At 42.9% G+C, this 23742-nt stretch overlaps 1 protein-coding gene across 2 annotated transcripts; it reads right to left on the minus strand.

The window, feature by feature from the left end:
- Positions 1–3107: 3107 nt before the first annotated feature.
- Positions 3108–23100, minus strand: LOC106589506 (serine/threonine-protein kinase SBK1). 2 transcript variants are annotated; one of them, XM_014179577.2, is made up of 6 exons: positions 22933–23100; positions 22806–22833; positions 5379–5671; positions 4973–5175; positions 4302–4493; positions 3108–4105 (listed from the first exon to the last, which is right to left on the minus strand). In XM_014179577.2, exons 3-6 carry the CDS (start codon positions 5548–5550, stop codon positions 3398–3400), a joined length of 1275 nt encoding a protein of 424 aa, XP_014035052.1. In that variant the 5' UTR covers positions 5551–5671; positions 22806–22833; positions 22933–23100; the 3' UTR covers positions 3108–3397. The 2 variants fall into 2 exon arrangements, with proteins under 2 accessions (XP_014035052.1, XP_014035053.1); XM_014179578.2 differs by lacking the exon at positions 22806–22833.
- Between the last annotated feature and the right edge of the window lie 642 nt (positions 23101–23742).

Genomic DNA, 23742 nt, shown 5'->3' on the forward strand with positions numbered 1-23742 from the left:
AAGACCAATATTCGCTTCAGGACATAATGCAAGAAATTGTGCTACAGCTAAATTCCACATTACAACAATCTTGACATAACTTTTTGTAAAGCTAGTTAAAAGGATTCATAAAGATATGTTTTAGTTACTCGTCATGCAGTTGTTTTAAGATGTGATTGTGTACTTCACTGTATTTTTCAGCTTGAATTTAAAACGCTAAATAATTATCAAAATCCAAACAATACTCTATTCATCAGCATTAAGACATAAAAAAAGAATCAAATAAATTGATTAAAATGTGTAAAAACAAAGTAGATATGTGTGTGTTAAGGTGCAGGGATAAAGTGTTGGAAATCATTTAGAGCTATCTGTCGTCTTGGCTTGCTGCGGCAGAATAAAGTTATCTGTAAAATACATTAATCTAAATGGTCACACTTTATTTGGATAGTCCCATATAGATTATCTACAGATGGTCATACTATCAACAAACTCTATGTTGATAAGCAACTGCTTGCTAAGGTTGCGCTTAGGGTTAGAATAAGGGTTAGGATAAGGGTTAAGGCTAGGGTTTGTGGATAGCAAGGTTTGGGTCAATCTATTTGAATTCCAGGCAATTCAGAAAGTAAACCAAATTCCAATTCCAAATGAAAAGCATTGAAGAGAATTGGAATTGGAATTTCAGTGTACTTCCTGAATTGACTGGAATTGAAATGGAATTGACCCCAACCCTGATGGATAGTTAGTTGAAATGTTGACAGGTATTGTCTACATCCACAAACCGCCTACTTGGGACTATCCATATAAAGTGATACCAACTTAATGCCTTACTCTTCTCCATCTGGTGGCTTTGAATGATCCAATATTAATGTGTAGCACATCATCGGACTAAATCTAAATCATAAACTGGAGAGAGAATACGCCATGCAACAAGTACTATTAAACACAGTAATGTTCAAGATCCAGTTGTTGTAACAGTATTCATTTTCCTGTTCAAAATGTGTTGCAGAAGACCATGTAGAGATTTGGCACTAGAGCCTCCAAAAAGCTTTACTAAAATGAGTCAAACACAAAACACCTAAAGCTAATCTGGTTATTTAAGATTTAAATAAATAAAGTAAATCTTAAAAAAAAAAAAATCCACCTAATCAAATTTCTAATCCATACTCATGGAACATACAGTGATACGTACATACATACTGTACACACACACATACTTTGTACCAGAGTTCACATTGCATTACAGTAAACATCAAAACTGCTGTTCATTTTGATGATATTCTTTCATTGAGGAACATTTTACAAAGTATTTCTATCAGCTAAAAACCCTAATCAAAAGAACATCTCATCTTTTGACTTTTTCATAAATGGTTCAGCCATGCCAGTTCTGAAGCTCTTTTTTCTCAATTCACCTTCGACTTCAGTCTTTTTGGGGGAAATATATTGCTTTAAGAAATACATTTTGGTTTTCTTCTGATACTGTCTGAATACCAGCATTTCAGATCACAATGTGTTTTTCAACCTCTCTTTCCGTGTCTCGTCTGTCAGTCTTGGTTGGTTGGTTGATTGTTCATTGAGTCTTTGCAGTCTCTATAAAGATTTGCCATCTCTGTAGAATTACTTATCACTGGATCTCTGACTGGATCATTGTACCCTAAGACCCCAACCGGAATCATCAGGAATGTCTTGAGTTGATCCCTTTTTATTTGGCAAAATGTTCATTCATTCATTCATTAAATGTCCTTGCATTTGACCCGGTTCTCAATTTTTTTTGTGTGTGACGATAATAAGGTATAGTTATAGTATAGTATGTGTCTGTGTATGAGTATGAGTATACATAGTATGTATGAAAGTGTGTGAATATTTGTATGCAGTGCATTCAGAAAGGATTCAGACCCCTTGACTTTTTCCACATTTTGTTACGTTACAGCTTTATTCTAAAATGGATTCAATATTTTTTTTCCTCACCAATCTACACACGGTACCCGTTAATGACAAAGCGAAAACAGGTTTTTACCTGTTTACATAAGTATTCAGACCTTTGCTATGAGACTCGAAATTGAGCTCAGATGCATCCTGTTTCCATTGATCATCCTTGAGATGTTTCTACAACCTGATTAGAGTTCACCTGTGGTAAATTCAATTGACTGGACATGATTTGGAATGACACACACCTGTCTATATAAGGTCCCACAGATGACAGTGCATGTCAGAGCAAAAACAAAGCCATGAGGTCGAAGGAATTGTCCGGGGAGCTCCGAGACAGGATTGTGTCGAGGCACAGATCTGGGAAAGTTTCCCAAGAACACAGTGGCCTCCATCATTCTTAAATGGAAGAAGTTTGGAATCACCAAGACTCTTCCTAGAGCTGGCCGCCCGGCCAAACTGAGCAATCGGGTGAGAAGGGCCTTGATCAGGGAGGTGACCAAAAACCTGATGGTCACTCTGACAGAGCTCCAGAGTTCCTCTGTGGAGATGGGAGAAACTTCCAGAAGGTCAACCATCTCTGCAGCACTCTGCAGCACAGTCAGGCCTTTATGGTAGAGTGGCCAGACGGAAGCAACTCCTCAGTAAAAGGCACGTGACAGCCAGTTTGCCAAGAGGCACCTAAAGAACTCTGACCATGAAAAACAAGATTCTCTGGTCTGATGAAAGCAAGATTGAACTCTTTGACCTGAATGCCAAGCGTCACGTCTGGAGGAAACCTGACACCATCCCTACTGTGAAGCATCATGGTGGCAGTATCATACTGTGGGAATGTTTTTTAGCGGCAGGGACTGGGAGACTGGTCAAGATCGAGGGAAAGATGAACAGAGCAAAGTACAAAGATCCTTGATGAAAACCTGCTCCAGTGCCCTTAGAACCTCAGACTGGGGTGACAGTTCACCTTCCAAAAGGACAACGACCCTAAGCACACAGCTAAGGCAACGCAGGACTTGAACCCGATCGAATATCTCTGGAAAGACCTGAAAATAGCTGTGCAGCGATGCTCCCCATCCAACCTGACAGCGCTTGAGAGGATCTGCAGAGAAGAATGGGAGAAACTCTCCAAATACAGGTGTGCCAAGCTTGTAGCGTCATACCCAAGAAGACTCGAGGCTGCAACAAAGTACTGAGTAAAGGGTCTAACTAATTATGTAAATGTGATATTTCAGTTTTTCATTTTTAATACATTTCCCCAAAATTTCCAAAATCGTTTTTTTGCTTTGTCATTATGGGGTATTGTGCGTAGATTGATGAGGGAAAAAACTATTTAATCAATTTTAGAATTAGGCTGTAACGTAACAAAATGTAGAAAAAGTAAAGGGGTCTGAATACTTTCCGAATGTATGTATGTATGAATATGTGTGTGTGTATATGAGTGTAGGTGTCTGTACGCAGTATTTCAGTCCTTCTCAGGCCCGTCTCGCACATACATCTCTCAGACACAGATCTCTATAGGTGTAGCCACCAGCATGCGTCCTGGGGGCCGGTTGTTGTTGCTGATGCTGTCTCTGGGCATGCGTTCATAGCTGTTAGTAGAGGATACTGAGCTGGTGGTGGAAACAGAAACAAAATGGTGTCCACCACCTGATTCCATCATCCCTGCCTTCGTCCCCCCAGTCCCCCTCTCCACAGACACAGGAGAGAGAGGAGACAGAGTCTGCTGTTTCATCCTCTCCACCAGCATGTCTTCATCGTCCTCCCCGGACGAGGACGACGTACTGCTACCTTCCCCCTCCACCCTCACCCCTCCTCCTCTCTCCCTCTCTCTCTCTCCACCCCCTCCTCCATTCCCGTTGCTGTCTCCATCCAGCATCCAGCTGTGGCTAAAGTAGCCAAACACCTCTTTGACAGAGCAGCGTCGGTCCTGCTCCACAGAGAGGAGCCTGCGGAACATGCGGAGGGCCTGCTCTGTGAAGCGGCGCCACTGCGAGGGTACGGAGCCCGTGCGGCGCCTCTGCCAGCGTGTGAACTCCTGGTAGAAGGAGTCGGAGGGCAGGGCCTTCTCCCAGGGGAAGTTACCGGTCAGCATGCAAAAAAGAAGGACGCCAAAGGCCCACACATCTGTGCTGTAGTCCACGCAGAAACCCTCGTGGCGAGACGCGTCGCACAGCTCCGGAGCCGTGTACGGAATGGTACCGCTCACCTAGGAAGAGAGGAAGAAATAGTATTTGTTTATTGATGAGGAAGATTTCATTCTTTATTTAAGTTGGCTCCCATGACGCCTGGTCTCTTTTATGACATAGTTGGTGGTTTCTGCATCTCAAATGACACCCTATTACCTATACAGTTCGCTACTTTTGTCTTTTTAATTAAAGTTGCATGTGATTTGACCCACTCACACGTTTGACCGGCGAGCCAGCGCGGCGTGTCATGCCGAAGTCGGACAATTTGACCTTGTGGCACTCGCGGTCGAAGATGAGGATGTTCTCAGGCTTGATGTCTCGGTGCACCAACTTCTTACAGTGAAGGTAGTCCAGGGCGATGGCAACCTGGTGCACACAGCGCTTAGCAACTGTCTCCGGGAGACCAACCTGGATGGAGAGGTTGAGGAGGTTAGAAAACAATATAAACCTCAAAGATGTTTGTAATGACAACCTCTATAAACGTGTTATGAAGCACTGGAACCTGGAACCTTACGGGCAATCTGACAAAAGCTATTATAAACTGTCATTGAACATTATTAAGATTCATGTTTACAACAAAGCCGACATAGCCATTATAACAGAAGATCCCAAATATGTGTAACAGTATAGCTTCCGTCCCTCTTCTCACCCCAACCTGGGCTCGAACCAGGGACCCTCTGCACACATCAACAACTGACACCCACGAGGCATCATTACCCATCGCTCCACAAAAGCCACGGCCCTTGCAGAGCAAGGGGAACAACTACTTCAGGTCTCAGAGCGAGTGACGTCACCCGATTGAAACGCTATTAGCGCGCACCACCGCTAACTAGCAAGCCATTTCACATCGGTTACATATGCATCCCTGTATTTCTGTCTCTGTGTACCTGTGGAGGGATGATGTCGAAGAGATCCCCGGACAGGGCATACTCCTGGGCAAACACGTAGTAGTCGTCAGTCTCGAAGGCGATCCCAAACATGTTAATGATGAAGGGACAGGGCGAGAGGTAGAGAGAGATGCTGTACTCCCTCAGGAACGACTTCAGCTTGGTCGTCTTCTTCCTCAGGAACTTCAGGGCCATCTTGGTACCTGAGGGGATAACAACATGTGAGAGATGAAGGATTGTAATAGTTGATCATGCTACATGTAATCCTCGATATTTATGAACTGTAGATTAATGGACAAGTGAATGATCCTGTTAAATGTGTGTATCCTCAAGATCAAATCTAGTGTGTGTGTGTGTGTGTGTGTGTGTGTGTGTGTGTGTGTGTGTGTGTGTGTGTCCTCCTCACCTCTGATCTTGTGTATGACCAGGTCTACCTTGCCGTAGGTGCCCTTGCCCAGCTCCCTGATGACATCATAGTACTTGTTGATCTCTAGCATCTCCAGGTTCTGGGCTGCGATCAGCTGCAGTTCCTCCAGAATGTCCATGTTGCCACGGGAACCCAGCGGAGAAGAACTCATACTGGGGACCAGGTCAGGGGGTGGACTAAGGGATAGGGTTAAGGGACGGACAGGAACACGTGACGGGTTTAGGGGACTGACACACGGGCAGGACTGGAGAGGTGGCTAACGGCTTGTATCACTGAAGAGGAGAGAGAAATAGAAACAGGAAGACATTTTGTTAGTGGAAAATACATCAAACATGCAAAGACATTATTAACAGCTTATACAAAAAAAAATGACATTTTGTATGTCCAATAAACAAATATCGAACAAGATATAGAAAACGTGCTGATGCACACAAACACACACCAGCCTAACTCCATCCTACTGCAGTGTGATTATTCTCTCAAAATAACTTATTTTCTGAACACAGTGTTTACCATCCAGACGCAGAACACTCTGACCTATTCCTCAGACTATAGATTCACACACACACACACACACACACTCTGAATGACACTAAACAAGATGGCTCTGTTTATGGAAACTTCAGGCTTTATGTTTAATTCCTCTGCTTAACATAAAACACTTTGGAACATACCCTCCCTTTATTTGGACAATGAAGCTAAAATGTTTCATTCGGCTCTATACTCCAATATGAAGGTGCCATAAGTATTTGGACTGTCACAATACTGTCATCTCTCGGACATAAGCTCAATTACTGTCAGTGTTGAATCAGAATCACTACGTCTCTCTCACACACACACCATCTCTTTAAGCCTGGAGGAGGGTTTATCAAACAGTACTCTTAACTCAACTTGTCCTAGCACTGCATTGGCGGCTAGGACAAATGTTTACAGGTACACGTGTGAGTGTCAGTGTGTGTGCATGTGTGTGTGTCTATGTGTGAGTCAGTATCTCTGCCCTGCTGTACTTTTATAGAAGCAGCAGCACAAGCGTAAGCCTCATAGCTGGATGAGTCATCAGCTCAGAGACAATGTCAGCTATTTGATGCCCACACTAAAAGCACGACAAGGATGCCAGGATCCACCCATTTAAATATTCTGTGACAATTACACTACTAAAACCACCTAGTGGGCAGATGTGACGCCACCTGTACTGGGTTGGACAAAGAGGAAAGGATGCTCCAAAAAGTTTTTGGACACTGTAAAGTACATGGAGAATAAGAGCACCTCCTCCCAGCTGCCCACTGCACTGAGGCTAGGAAACTGTCACCACCGATAAATCTACAATAATCGAGAATTTCAATAAGCAATTTTCTACGACTGGCCATGCTTTCCACCTGGCTACCCCGGTCAACAGCTCTGCAACCCCCACAGCAACTTGCCCAAGCCTCCCCCATTTCTCCTTCACCCAAATCCAGATAGCTGATGTTCTGAAAGAGCTGCAAAATCTGGACCCCTACAAATCAGCCGGGCTAGACAATCTGGACCCTCTCTTTCTAAAACTATCCGCCGCAATTGTTGCAACCCCTATTACCAGCCTGTTCAACCTCTCTTTCGTATCGTCCGAGATCCCTAAAGATTGGAAAGTTGCCGCGGTCATCCCCCTCTTCAAAGGGGGACACTCTAGACCCAAACTGTTACAGACCTATATCTATCCTACCCTGCCTTTCTAAGGTCTTCTAAAGCCAAGTTAAACAGCTCACCGACCATTTCGAATCCCACAGTACCTTCTCCGCTATGCAGTCTGGTTTCCGAGCTGGTCATGGGTGCACCTCAGCCACACTCAAGGTCCTAAACAATATCATAACCGCCATCGACAAAAGACAATACTGTGCAGCCGTATTCATCGACCTGGCCAAGGCTTTCGACTCTGTCAATCACCACATTCTTATCGGCACACTCAACAGCCTTGGTTCATCAAATGACTGCCTCGCCTGGTTCACCAACTACTTCACAGACAGAGTTCAGTGTGTCAAATCGGAGGGCCTGTTGTCCGGACCTCTGGCAGTCTCTATGGGGGTGCCACAGGGTTCAATTCTCAGGTCGACTCTTTTCTCTGTATACATGAATGATATCGCTCTTGTGGCTGGTTATTTTCTGATCCACCTCTACGCAGACAACACCATTCTGTATGCTTCTGACCCTTCTTTGGACACTGTGTTAACTAACCTCCAGACAAGCTTCAATGCAATACAACTCTCCATCCGTGGCCTCCAACGGCTCTTAAATGCAAGTAAAACTAAATGCATGCTCTTCAACTGATCACTACTCTGGACGGTTCTGACTTAGAATATGTGGACAACTACAAATACCTAGGTGTCTGGTTAGACTGTAAGCTGTAAACTCTCCTTACAGACTCACATTAAGCATCTCCAATCCAAAATTAAATCTAGATTCGGCTTCCTATTTCGCAACAAAGCATCCTTCACTCATGCTGCCAAACATACCCTCATAAAACTGACTATCCTACCGATCCTTGACTTTGGCGATGTCATTTACAAAATAGCCTCCAACACTCTACTCAGCAAATTGGATGCAGTCTATCACAGTGCCATCCGTTTTGTCACCAAAGCCCCATATACTAACCACCACTGCGACCTGTATGCTCTCGTTGGCTGGCCCTCGCTTCATATTTGTTGCCAAACCCAATCAAGTCTTTGCTAGGTAAAGCCCCGCCTTATCTCAGCTCACTGGTTACCATAGCAGCACCCACCCATAACACGCGCTCCAGCAGGTATATCTCACTGGTCATCCCCCAAAGCCAATTTCTCTTTGGCCGCCTTTCCTTCCAGTTCTCTGCTGCCAATGATTGGAACGAATTGCAAAAATCCCTGAAGCTCGAGACTCATGTCTCCCTCACTAACTTTAAGCATCAGCTATCAGAGCAGCTTACAGATCATTGCACCTGTACATAGCCCATCTGTAAATATCCCACCCAACTACCTCATCCCCATGTTATTTATTTTATTTATATATTTTTTTGCTCCTTTGCACCCCAGTATCTCTACTTTCATCTTGTGAACATCTATCACTCCAGTGTTTATTTGCTAAATTGTAATTATTTCACCACTTCGGCCTATTTATTGCCTTACCTCCCTAATCTTACTTCATTTGCACACACTGTATATAGACGTTTCTATTGTGTTATTGACTGTACGTTTGTTTATTCAATGTGTAACTCTGTGTTGTTGTTTGTGTCGCACTGCTTTGCTTTATCTTGGCCAGGTTGCACTTGTTCTTAACTGGCCTACCTGGTTAAATAAAGGTGAATTTAATAATAATTTGAAATGTCTCGGTGCACCAACAGTGTTACATTAGCACAGAGACCAGCAAGCTCAACATTCAGTTGGACAGCAGCTCTGGCACTGGATTGGGTGGCACTTGGCAGCTCTGGCAGTGAATGGCTGAGCACCCAGGAAGTTTTGGATGAGAGGAAGTCTGCAATAGCCATCTGTCTGTCTGTGGCATCAGTAAAATGATTACTGGCGGTTTTTGTTTCTATGGCAATGGCATGTTATTAATTATTTTGTATATCCACTGCACCAAGGTGGCGGAAATTGACTTTACCCTCCCCTCCCCCCTTCTCTGTCACTCTCCCTCTCTTTTTCTAACCATCTCTCTTTCAGAGGTTAGTTAGAAGCCGACAGCACTCTGCCAATTTCCAGATTGCTGTTATGCAACAGCCAAGCTGACAGGCCTAAGTTAGCTGAGGCAAACACACCAGAATCACAATGTTATTCCTTCAATGTTATAACAACCTCAACAAAAGTACTGCTCTGCTCTGCTGCTGTTAAGCCAATAGCTCTCTTCTTAAGCCTTTCAATAGATTGTAATTTGCCTGATGCTGGACCATTATGGAAGCAGCCGTTACAAAATACATTAAAGATGTTTTTTTACTGTATTGTTAAGAGGCAACCTTTTTGCAGGTCCACTCGAATAAATAAAATCAATCAGAATTGAAGATGAAAGATGACCTTCCTGTATTCAAAAGAGAGCACTGGAGATAAACACACACAGTCTGTAGTGTACAACCCTTCTGGATTGATAAACACACAGTCTGTAGTGTACAACCCTTCTGGATTGTTTGGTGGAACCACCTGATTATTTTCTACAGCATGTAATCTAACAACAAAATATATTAGCATTATTTGCATCTCTCGCTCTCTCTCTCTCTAATCACCTGATCCTTTCCTTGCCTTAAGAGGCTGGCAGCTTTTCAGCCCCACACAGCTGGAACCGAGAGAAAGAGCGAGAGACAGAGAGAGAGAAAGAGAACGCAGATAATGGTTTCCACCTCCTGCTTTGACCACAGGGGTGTGAAGAGCTTCAGGTACAACAGGTACTGTACCACGCTAGCTCATTTCACACACACACACACGCACGCACACACACACACACACACACACATTGAAGAACCACATAGCTCTATGTCAAACCCTAGTCTAGTCTGACAGGGCAAATTCACCCCAGTCCTAAAGCAGGGTCTCATTCAGGAGGACATAACGTTACCCAACATTTAAATGCCTTCTATAGAACACACATACTTCCCTGTCCAACAAGTCCAAGAACTCCTTAGCAACAGCAGCCAAGCAGTGATTGTTTCAACCAGCTCTAGTTAGATACAGACAGAGGAACACACTGTATTTGACTTTCACTGGACCATGTTGAGCTGCTGCTGGTGTTGAATTCTAAAGTAAAGGCGAGCTGTGCTCATGTCAACGGGGCTTCTGTCTGACTGATACTGTGTGTCATCATAAGCCCCTTATGATCAGCTGGGCTAGGCCTAGCTCTGCATGCGGGCCACACACATGCACAGACACTCGCATGCACACACAGGCAGATGCCTAGTTAAATAAAGGTTACACACAGATCAGGGTCTCCGCGCCGGCTTTTGCACCCCCTCCCCCCAAAAAACAAAGTTGATAAATAAAACTATTGCTGGCCAAAATGATCGGGAGAAAAAAAATCCCATTGCAAAATAATGCTTTTTATTCATTGATGGAAATACCAGTCAATGGAAATACGTTCGATCGTTATGCTTACCGTCTATAGGTTAATTTGCATAATTTAGTGGAATTAAATTGGCGTGTGTGTATATTCGTTAGTCCTCATGTAGCCCATTTTATTTATCACATGTGCTATTTTGAGCGGGATTTCTCCTGATGCTCCTCGGCTGGTTGCTGCTGGAGTAAAACATGCTATTTTATAGGCCCATTCATTTCGCAACAATTCTAAATGCAATTGTGTGTTAAAAACAGCTACTATTTTGTAGTTCTCAACTGGTACGCCAAATTGAAGCGTGCCTCCCATTCACCATACGCTACAAGCGCAGGCAACAGGGCGGTATTCCAACACTTTACAATGTGACCTGGAGGCAGAATGCATTTTGAAAACATACTTAATTGTTTGAAACCGAAATGTTTTACTTCATATTATGAGGCATGTGTTACCTTGCTTCAAAGTAGCGTACAGTCAAAATCCGACCATGGAAACATGGAGGCAATTATTTTATAGACTTTATAGGCGGCAGGTGCGGTTCAAGTTTGGGGAAGCTTACAATGTATCCTACCCACCATTTCTATCGATCTGCGTGCCAGTTATAATTTTCATATGCACATTTTCGTGGAAGTTTCATTTCAATAATAACTTTTGAGTTTCTCAAAATCATAGTCACTTGTAAAATGATAAAATCTAAAAATTGTAATTAAATTAACGCTAGAGGACCAGCCACTGCCATACGGACACATAATCACATTGATCCACTGGCGGCTTAATACATTAAGTCAATGCAGCAGTAGGCCTATAACTTCCATTGTCAATTAAGTAAAAATTGCCTACATAAAGCCGACAAAATTAAAACAGTAGGAAATATGATTAAAATGCAGTTTATTTCAATCGCATTCAATTCTCTACTCGGCCTGTCTGCTGTAATGGGGAATTGATCAAAATAAACTATCATAGGGCAAACAATTCACACAAATGAACAATGAATGCGCAAGAATTGGCGGAAGGCAGCTGAGCCATTCTGGAGAGAGACTCGCCTATATCTTCACAACTCACCCCTCCCCTTCTTCTTGTCTCAACATTTGAAATTACACTCAAAAAACATTATCTTCACACATATTTTAGATGCTTTTCACGGGCACCTGCAACTCAATAATCAGCTAGGCCTATTGCCACTCCCACTGACCAAATTGCGGTCTTCCTATGTACTGTAAATAGGCAGTGGCCTGTGAATTTATGATTTGAAACAATCCACAGCTATTTTCTAAAAGAAGCAAATGATCCTCGATTCTTCTGCGGCTAAGTCATGCTTTCAGGTGAGGTATTTTGAATGATTTAATAATATAATTTTGGAACATTTATTTCAATTTACTTCCCTATAGGACCCACCACTACGCAATTTCTCTCCTGTTCTATTGGTTTTCATATCAACTTTCTTCCGTTGCCCAGAAGCCAAAGGCACAATCCTAGTCATATTAACAACCCATCCTAGTTGTTGCATCATTACATTCCCCCTCTTTCTAAATTCCTAATGGATATTTTAATCTCTGTCACAGGTATGATGTTTAGAATGTTTTTTTTCCTACTAATTGCATTTTGGCAAATGTTTGAAAATGACGATTTATTGTCTGCTTCATTACAGGAGTTGCTTGTTCTGTTAAAATGAATTACCATAATCTAAATGTGATTTATATATATATATATATATATATATATATATATATATATATATATATATATATATATATATATAGCGGATAGATTGTAGCTTCCATCAATGTAATTGTTTGCATCATTTCCAATCCCCCATACATTTTTGGGGTAAATATATACTACCGTTTAAATGTTTGGGGTCACTTAGAAATGTCCTTGTTTTTGAAAGAAAAGCTCATTTTTTGTCCATTAAAATAAGTCTACACCCGCAAAACACCAGTCTCACATCAACAGCGAAGGGGCGACTCCGGGATGCTGGCCTTCTAGGCAGTGTTCCTCTGTCCAGTGTCTGTGTTCTTTTGCCCATCTTAATCTTTTCTTTTTATTGGCTAGTCTGAGATATGGCTTTTTCTTTGCAACTCTGCCTAGAAGGCCAGCATCCTGGAGTACCCTCTTCACTGTTGACGTTGAGATGCGGGTACTATCTAATGAAGCTGCCAGTTGAGAAGTTGTGAGGCGTCTGTTTCTCAAACTACAAACTCTAATGTACTTGTCCTCTTGCTCAGTTGTGCACCGGGGCCTCCCACTCCTCTTTCTATTCTGGTTAGATCCAGTTTGCGCTGTTCTGTGAAGTACACAGCGTTGTACGAGATCTTCAGTTTCTTGGCAATTTCTTGCATGGACTAGCCTGCTTTTCTCAGAACAAAAATAGACTGATGAGTTTCAGAAAAAGTTATTTGTTTCTGGCCATTTTGAGCCTGTAATCAGAACAACAGTTTTCAGCTGTGCTAACATAATTGCAAAGGGGTTTTCTAATGATCAATTAGCCTTTTAAAATGACAAACTTGGATTAGCTAACACAATGTGCCATTGGAACACAGGAGTGATGGTTGCTGATAATGGGCCTCTGTACGCCTATGTAGACATTCCATTAAAAATCAGTCGTTTCCAGCTACAATAGTAATTTACAACATTAACAATGTTTGTACTGTTTTTCTGATCAATTTGATGTTATTTTAATGGACAAAAAAAGGTGCTTTTCTTTCAAAAACAAGGACATTTCTAAGTGACCACAAACCTTTGAACGGTAGTATATATATATATATATATATATATATATATATATATATATATATTATATCTTACATACACACACGCATATATATATATACACACACACATATATATAAAATATACATGCATACATATATATATATAGTATATTACATATATATTACATACACACACACACACACACACACACACACACACACACACACACACACACACACACACACACACACACACACACACACACACACATATATATATATACATATAAAAATATACATATAAAAATATACATACACACTACCGGTCCAAAATTTTAGAACAGCTACTCATTCAAAGGTTTTTCTTTATTTTCACTATTTTCTACATTGTATAATAATAGTGAAGACATCAAAACTATGAAATAACACATATAGAATCATGTAGTAACCAAAAATGTGTTAAACAAATCCAAATATATTTTATATTTGAGATTCTTCAAATAGCCACCCTTTGCCTTGATGACAACTTTTGACCGGTAGTGTATATGCATATCTTCTTAAAATATATTTTCCTTTATTATTTCCCGCACACCCTACCGTCCCTCCCCTAATTGGAGTAAAGTAATGGTTTCCACTTTTTTAATGATTTTTTTTAATTTAACCTTTATTTAACTAGCTAAGAACAAATTATTATTCACAATGACGGCCTACCCCCAGGCCAAACCCTAACCCAAACGATGCCAATTGTGCACCACTCTACGGGACTCCCAATCACGGCCGGTTGTGATACAGCCTGGAATCGAACCAGGGTCTGTAGTGACGCCGTATACACACTATATACATTTTACGGACACAATCTATTTTACAATAGTTATATTTAGTCCTGGCCTTCCTATATTTGTGATGTATATCCAGTTTGATGTAAATGTGATTTCTGTTATTCTGAGCACCGTGGGTTGACGCTCTAATTGGTTTATGCACCCAATGCATATGGGTCCAGTACATTTTTCCAATGGCCGGTAAATTCAAATCTTTATCAAATAGCTCAGCTCAGTATTTGTATGATTTATTTTATACAGTCTTTTTAGCTCAATAACCCAATCATTTTGGACTACACTGTAGGTCTGCGTAAAGGACACCCATTCTGTCAGGCATAATCATTTCTATTGGGACAGCATTCTCAGGAGCTGCATCATGTTGAGCTCTGCATGGTGCAGCTGTAGCCTGGGCCTACGACTCTGTCCTCACACTGCCCTTCCCCTCTGGCCCTGACTTGGAGGTCAGATCTGATCGGTTCTCTTTCAATTATTCATTTTGATATCTCATGTGGGGATTCGCTAGGATCACCTACTCTCGGATCTCTTCTGCACAAAGAGTATTACTCTCTCGCGCTCCACAGATCGACTGGATCCATGTTTTCCTGACTAACTATTCACAAGTGAACCGTGAAGGATATCGCTGCTGAGCGTAGGTCTTCAGACCCTGTCGAGAGGTTGAGTACTAACTGGAAGGTTTTTGTTTAATGTAAAAATTCCTTTCCTACTTCTGAGTCTCCATTGGTAACTAGCTTCATGGCTAGCTATTGAGACTCGGTTAGCCCACGCTGCAAGCTAACCTCACTAGCATACCCTACCCAGAACATGGTAGCAATTCTATCTACCTTCTCTTGTCTGGTTTAATCTACGTTCGCCCACTGTGTTAACTAGTCTGACCGTCTCAGCCTCACGGCTCCTTCGGTTGCGGAAGCACACTATCTAAAGGTTAACTCTGCCCCCAAGCGGGTTCCTTCAGCCAGCACTAAGCTAGCCACGTGCCTTCACCACGAGGTAGCTGCTAGCTAGCTAAAGCCCCAACACCCCAAGCGTGTATAGCGTTCTACTGTGCTCATTATTGCTATCTGTTAGCCGCAAGGCTTCTAACTAGATATCTTATTACGCCGTTTATACAAGCTACTATTTGTTAGCCACAAGGAGCAAGGTTTCTAACTAACTAGCCTACACCATCTACACATTGTTCTTACAGCAGGCATTGCTCTGTCCCCCTATCAAGCCTTGTTCCTCACAATGGCCAATGCTATCCCATCCCAGGATGAGCCTAGCCAAGCACTCAGACACCCATGTTCTTGTACTTGCGGTTTCATCATTGCAGGGAAAGATTCCCACCCTCAATGCATCAATTGCTTGGGTAAGGAACATGGCCAAGAGGCACTTGAGGACTGTGAATCCTGTAAGAACTGGTAAATGTTGACAAGGGCAGGTCTGAAAAGGAGGCTTAAACGTGCTTCTATCTGGGAAGTACCCTCGCCACTGAGCCAAAAGCAACAGCTGAGGCTCAGCTCCCTACAACAGTGCCTAATTGAGGGTGAGGCCATGGATAGCCTCAACTCCCTCACCTCACTGTCTGATGACATAATGTCAGGCGAAGGTGAGTTAGGGGATGACGAGAATGACGATGGGATTAATCTCAAGGAAATCCTCAAGAAAACTCAAGAGGTGGAGCCTGACGACCCCGTTCTCCCGCCCTTTTAGTTCCGCAGGCCTGGTGGCCCAGAGAGCAGTGGAGCTGCTTTTGGTCAGCCATTACAACCCTGCTTGAGTCACCGGTGCCGACAGAGATGGCCGCCTCGCTTCGCGTTCCTAGGAAACTATGCAGTATTTTGTTTTTTTTATGTGTTATTTCTTACATTGTTACCCCAGGTAATCTTAGGTTTTATTACGTACAGTCGGGAGGAACTATTGGATATAAGAGCAACGTCAACTCACCAACATTATGACCAGAAATACGACTTTCCCGAAGCGGATCCTCGGTTTTGCCCACCACCCAGGACAATAGACCGGTCCCAGCCGGCGACCCAAAACAACGACGCCGTAGAATGAGCAGACGGTGCGGTCTTCTGGTCAGGCTCCGTAGACGGGCACATCGCGCACCGCTCCCGAGCATACTACTTGCCAATGTCCAGTCTCTTGACAACAAGGTAGACGAAATCCGAGCAAGGGTTGCATTCCAGAGAGACATCAGAGACTAACGTTCTTTGTTTCACGGAAACATGGCTCACTTGAGACATGCTATCGGAGTCGGTACAGCCAGCTGGTTTCTTCACGGATCGCGCCGACAGAAGCAAACATCTTTCTGGTAAGAAGAAGGGCGGGGGTGTATGCCTTATGACTAACGAGACATGGTGTGATCATAACAACCTACGGGAACTCTGGTTCTTCTGTTCACCTGACTTAGAATTCCTCACAATCAAATGCCGGCCGCATTATCTACCTAGAGAATTCTCTTCGATCATAATCACAGTCGTGAATATTCCCCCCCCAAGCAGACACATCGACGGCCCTGAAAGAACTTCATTTGACTCTATGTAAACTGGAAACCACATATCCTGAGGCTGCATTTATTGTAGCTGGGGATTTTAACAAGGCTAATCTGAAAACAAGGCTCCCTAAATTCTATCAGCATATCGATTGCGCAACCAGGGCTGGCAAAACCCTAGATCATTGTTATTCTAACTTCCGAGACGCATATAAGGCCCTCCCCCGCCCTCCTTTCGGAAAAGCTGACCACGACTCCATTTTGTTGCTCCCAGCTTATAGACAGAAACTAAAACAGGAAGCTCCCGCGCTCAGGTCTGTCCAACGCTGGTCCGACCAATCGGATTCCACGCTTCAAGATTGCTTCAATCACGTGGACTGGGATATGTTCCACACTGCGTCGAACAACAACATTGGTGAATACGCTGATTTGGTGAGCGGGTTTATTAGCAAGTGCATCGGCGATGTCGTACCCACAGCGTCTATTAAAACCTGTTGGGGATAGGGGGCAGTATTTGCATGGCCGGATAAAAAACGTACCCGAATTAATCTGGTTACTACTCCTGCCCAGTAACTAGAATATGCATATAATTAGTAGATTTGGATAGAAAACACTCTAAAGTTTCCAAAACTGTTTGAATGGTGTCTGTGAGTATAACAGAACTCATATGGCAGTCAAAACCCTGAGACAAATACTAACAGGAAATGGAAATCTGATGTGTGGAATCACTTCAAACCTTTGCCATTGAAACACACAGGGACTTATTAATCATTTAGCACTTCCTAAGGCTTCCACTAGATGTCAACAGTCTTTACAAAGTGGTTTGAGTCTTCTATGGTAGAAACTGACCCAAAGAGAGGCTTGGGAAGTTGGTCACAGGGGGAGGGCCATTACTACTATGACGCGGGCGCCCATGGGAACCCTATTGTTCCGAAACGTTTAGTAAGACAATGCAATCGTCCGCCTTGAATATTATTGAAGCTCTGGTTGAAAAAGGCCCTAAAGATTTATGTTATACAACGTTTGACATGTTTGAACGAACGTAAATATATTTTTTTGCACATTCGTGACAACAAGTCCCGCGCGCTTCAGTACATTATGAGTAGCCTTCGGAACGCGCTAACAAAAAGGAACTATTGGGACATAAATTATTAACCTGGGATTCCTGGAAGTGCCTTCTGATGAAGATAATCAAAGGTAAGGGAATATTTACAATAGTATATTTGATTTTAGATGGTTCCAAGATGGCGCTAACATGTATCGCCTAGCCTATTTTTCTGAGCATACCACGTCGGTTATTGCAAAGTGTGATTTCCCAGTAAAGTTCTTTTTAAATCTGCCAATGCGGTTGCATTCACGAGATGTTAATCTATAATTCTTTGAATGACAATATTACATTTTAACAATGTTTTCGAATAGTAATTTTGTAAATTGTAGCGCTGATTCACCAGAAGCATTTGAGGGAAAATATTTTCTGAACGTCACACGCCGATGTAAAATGCTGTTTTTATATACAAATATGAACTTTATCGAACAAAAAATGCATGTATTGTGTAACATGATGTCCTAGGAGTGTCATCTGATGAAGATTGTCAAAGGTTAGTGCTGCATTTAGCTGTGTTTTGGGTATTGGTTATGCATGTTAGTTGCTTTGAAAATGGCAGTGTGATTTTTTTTGGCAGGGTACTCTCCTAACATAATCTAATGTTTTGTTTTTGCTGTAAAGCCTTTTTGAAATCGGACAACGTGGTTCGATTCAGGAGAGGTGTATCTATAAAATGGTGTAAAATAGTCATATGTTTGAGAAATTGAAGTTATAGCATAGGAATTTGTATTTCGCGCGACGTGATTCCACTGGCTGTTGACTAGGGTGGGACGCAAGCGTCCCACGTTCCCAGACAGGTTAAAACATTCCCAAACCAGAAACCGTGGATTGATGGCATTCGCGCAAAACTGAAAACGCGAACCACTGCTTTTAATCAGAGCAAGGTGACCGGAAACATGACCGAATACAAACAGTGTAGCTATTCCCTCCGCAAGGCAATCAAACAAGCTAAGCGTCAGTATAGAGACAAAGTAGAGTCGCAATTCAATGGCTCAGACATGAGAGCTATGGTTAGATCCAGCCCATCGCGGACCAGGATGTCTTGCTCCCAGACAGACTAAACAACTTCTTTGCTCGCTTTGAGGACAATACAGTGCCACTGACACGGCCCGCTACCAAAACCTGCGGGCTCTCCTTCACTGCAGACGACGTGAGTAAAACATTTAAACGTGTCAACCCTCGCAAGGCTGCAGGCCCAGACGGCATCCCTAGCCGTGTCCACAGAGCATACGCAGACCAGCTGGCTGGTGTGTTTAGGGACATATTCAATCCATCCTTATCATAGTCTGCTGTTCCCACATGCTTCAAGAGGGCCACCATTGTTCCTCTTCCCAAGAAAGCTAAGGTAACAGCGAAATGACTACCACCCCGTAGCACTCCCGTCATCATGAAGTGCTTTGAGTGACTAGTTAAGGACCATATCACCTCCACCCTACCTGACACCCTAGACCCACTCCAATTTGCTTACCGCCCCAATAGTTCCAGAGATGACGCAATCACAATCACACTGCCCTAACCCATCTGGATTTTGGCCCATTCCTCCTGACAGAGCTGGTGTAACGTAGTCAGGTTTGTAGACCTCTTTGCTCACACACGCTTTTTCAGTTCTGCCCACATTTTCTAAAGGATTGAGGTCAGGGCTTTGTGATGGCCACTCCAATATCTTGACTTTGTTGTCCTTAAGCCATTTTGCCACAACTTTGGAAGAATGCTTGGGGTCATTGTCCATTTGGAAGACCCATTTGCGGCCAAGCTTTAACTTCCTGACTGATCTTGAGATGTTGCTTCAAAATAGCCACATACTTTTCCTCCTCATGATGCCATCTATTTTGTGAAGTGCATGAGTCCCTCCTGCAGCAAAGCAGCCCCACAACATGATGCTGCCACCCCGTGCTTCACGGTTGGGATGGTGTTCTTTGGCTTGCAAGCATCCTCCTTTTTCCTCCAAACATAACAATGGTCATTATGGCCAAACAGTCCTATTTTTGTTTCATCAGATCAGAGGACATTTCTCCAAAAATTACAATCTTTATCCCCATGTGCAGTTGCAAACCGTAGTCTGGCTTTTTTATGGCAGTTTTTGAGCAGTGGCTTCTTCCTTCTTCCTTTCAGGTTATGTCGATATAGGACTCGTTTTACTGTGGATATAGATACTTTTGTACCTGTTTCCTCCAGCATCTTCACAAGGTCCTTTGCTGTTGTTCTGGGATTGATTTGCACTTTTCGCACCAAGGTATGCTCATCTCTAGGAACAGAACGCATCTCCTTCCTGAGCGGTATGATGGCTGCATGGTTACATGATGTTTATACTTGCGTACCATTGTTTGTACAGATTAACGTGGTACCTTCAGGTGCTTGGAAATTGCTCCCAAGGATGAATCAGACTTGTGGAGGTCTACTATTTATTTTCTGAGGTCTTGGCTGATCTCTTTTGATTTTCCCATGATGTCAAGCAAAGAGGCACTGAGTTTGAAGGTAGGCCTTGAAATACATCCACAGGTACACCTCCAATTGACTCAAATTATGTCAATTAGCCTATCAGAAGCCATGACATAATTTTCTGGAATTTTCCAAGCTGTTTAAAGGCATAGTCAACTTAGTGTATGTAAACTTCTGACCCGCTAGAATTGTGATACAGTGAATTATAAGTGAAATAATATGTCTGTAAACAATTGTTGGAAAAATGACTTGTCATGCACAAAGTAGATGCCCTAACCGACTTGCCAAAACTATAGTTTGTTAACAAGAAATTAACAAACATTTGTGGAGTGGTTGAAAAATTAGTTTTAATGACTCCAACCTAAGTGTATGTAAACTTCTGACTTCAACTGTATTCTACTGTATTTTAGTCAATGCCACTGACATTGCTCGTCCTAATACTTATATATTTCTTAATTCCACTATTTTACTTTTAGATGTGTGTATTGTTAGATACTACTACACTGTTGGAGCTAGGAACACAAACATTTTGCTACACCCGCAATAACTTATGCTAAATATGTGTATGTAACAGAGTGTAGGATGGAACAGTCTGTTTAGTCATACCATTTCTCCAAGAAAAAACGGCAATAACTCTAAAACAGTGAGTTTGCATAAAGGGCTGGCACTCCTTACATTTTAATCTTTTTTTCTCACCAGCTATGCCCCGAGGTCTAAAGCATCCGGGTGAGGATGGAGAATTTCTTCGTTCACATGGGTATAAAGCATGACGATAGCTGCCATGACTGGTTGTAAGCAAATCAAATCAAATGTTATTTGTCACATACACATGGTTAGCAGATGTTAAAGCGAGTGTAGCAAAATGCTTGTGCTTCTAGTTCCGACAATGCAGTAATATCCAACGAGTAATCTAACCTAACAATTTCACAACAACTACCTTATATACACAAGTGTAAAGGAATGAATAAGAATATGTACATAAAAAAATAATGAATGAGTGATAGTATAGAACGGCATAGGCAAGATGCAGTAGATGGTATAGAGTACAGTATATACACATATGAGATGAGTAATGTAGGGTATGTAAACATTATATGAAGTGGCATTGTTTAAAGTGGCTAGTGATACATTATTACATCAATTTTTCTATTATTAAAGTGGCTGGAGTTGAGTCAGTATGTTGGCAGCAGCCACTCAATGTTAGTGATGGCTGTTTAACAGTCTGATGGCCTTGAGATAGAAGCTGTTTTTCAGTCTCTCGGTCCCAGCTTTGATGCACCTGTACTGACCTCACCTTCTGGATGGTAGCAGGGTGAACAGGCAGTGGCTCGGGTGGTTGTTGTCCTTGATGATCATTTTGGCCTTCCTGTGACATCGGGTGGTGTAGGTGTCCTGGAGGGCAGGTAGTTTGCCCCCGGTGATGCGTTGTGCAGACCTCACTACCCTCTGGAGAGCCTTACGGTTGTTGTGGGCGGAGCAGTTGCCGTACCAGGCAGGTAGTTGCCGTACCAGATTGTGCATCCGTAAAAGTTTGTGAGGGTCTTAGGGGCCAAGACGAATTTCTTCAGCCTCCTGAGGTTGAAGAGGCGCTGTTGTGCCTTCTTCACCACACTCTCTGTGTGGGTGGACCATTTCAGATTGTCAGTGATGTGTACGCAGAGGAACTTGAAGCTTTTCACCTTCTCCACTGCGGTCTCGTTGATGTGGATATGGGCGTGCTCCTTTTGTGTCCAGTATGAAGGAAGTTAGATAGTTTCAGGTGCCAATCCTAACTGGCATTAGCAATTACACTAGCGCTAGTTAGCAACTTCCTTCAAACTGCATGCAGAGACATAAAAATGTTATCTGCGAGTTCATCTGAATCTGGGTAAGTAGATAGAGGGCCTCATTGCCAAAATCCATAAGTATCCCTTTAAGCACAATGGACATGTCCCAGGACCAGATAAAGGCTTAGAGACTGTGCATAAGCTAAGCGCCCTCCTCATCTTCTTCCTTTATATTTTTTACTACAAAACATAGAAATGCGCCATTTTCACATATGTTGATGTTGGGGTGGTGCTGTAGATGATGAATATGAAGTAAAAAAAAAGAAAGAAAAATAAGGCCTTTCCCTTAAAGTTAGTTTCTGATAGCTTGACGGCCCCTGAGTACCCTGGCCGCCTGCTGCACCAACCCGGCCAGAAGCGGCTATGTTGGTGTCCCCTGTAGGCCTAGCCATAGGCCTATGCTATATCTATGACTATGTCTGCTCGGTCCTCGACAACTGCAAGTGATGAGAACAAGTGACCGTCAGATAGAGAGAGAGAGAGAAATAGGGAGAGAGCTGCAGACGAGATAGAAACTGGAAAACAGTCAATATGATGTAAAGTGACTGTCATTGCGCGCGAGAGAGAGCACTGGAGAGAAGGAATTAATTTACATACGTGAGTGTTTGCCTAGCCTAGAACAAATGAAGATAACCACATTGCGAAGAGGCAACACATATCAATTGTCGGATATAATGGACTATGTTATGCACTACACATACCTGGCATGATCCAGGTACACTTTTACGCAAACCCATAAAACATCAGAAGACATCGCATCCAGTACAGAGGACGGCAATAAATAATCAGCACAGAAATACAAATGCAACAGCATTGTTTCAAATGACTGACACCTTGCAGCAGTAGCCTTGCAAGCACAAGTCTCATTTCGTGCCATGCAAATGCGCACCACCCATTCGGCAGCAGCAGTGGAGGATTCTACAATGTTTAGATAATTCAATATCAGTTACTTCTCATTCTGCAATAGGCTACTCACCATTCAATCCATCCAACATACGAGGGCTCTGAAGTCAGATAAATAAATAACAAATCGTGAGGATGATAGCACATAGCCGAGCAGTTTAATATAACAATTTATCTTCCCCGTCTGCATTCAAATGTACCTTATCGTGCTATTGACAGCCGGTGTAGCGGTAAATTCGCATTGCTCAGCGGACCACTCTAGCTCCAGTCCTATTGTCTCCGCATCGCTCCTGGATGAGAGGATCACAGACGAGGTTCCAGCCCCTTTTCCGCCTCAACCAATAGCAGCGGAGAATCGGTAGACGCGCACCCTGCTTGCAAGCCTGGACCGGAGCGACCGTCCTCGCTGTCTCCGTACAGATTAGCGAGTTAAACTCGGAAAGGAAAGGTAGGAATGAGACGTGAATTTTTCGGTTGACGGTTGTTGAAGGGATTGGGAGGGCTATGGCATTATAGGGATTCAAGTCATGGAAAGTGATGGGCTACATCTCAAAATTAGTAATAGGTATTTTTATTGTAGGACTATGATGGACATAGTTTCATATTACCACTATGATCAGCACAATTGGAACTGTTTAAAGCAATGCCAGCTTTGCCACTACATCCCTTGATCAAGGAAGGGGGCACATTGGATGCATGACAGTCTTGTAACAAACAGTGGCTTCCTCTCCATCATGTTTGTTTAGGCTAATAACTGATCTGAAAACAGGAGAATGTTCACTACACTAGGACTTCGCTATCACCTGTCCAGTTGTTTCAGATCACTGAAGATGAAGGAAGAGAGAGAGGAATACATCTTAGACTACTGCACCTGGTGCACTAAACAGTCACTGTGAGGCGGGAAAAGGACTAGTTATTAGACCTAGTAACATATCATTACCATCTCTGTTGTGGTGTTACCAACAGGTTGCGTCACAAGAACAGATAGAGATAGCACTGCTGGCCTTCTC

The sequence above is a fragment of the Salmo salar genome, chromosome ssa28 (genome assembly GCF_905237065.1).
Source record: "Salmo salar chromosome ssa28, Ssal_v3.1, whole genome shotgun sequence".
In the NCBI taxonomy this organism is placed as follows: domain Eukaryota; kingdom Metazoa; phylum Chordata; class Actinopteri; order Salmoniformes; family Salmonidae; genus Salmo; species Salmo salar.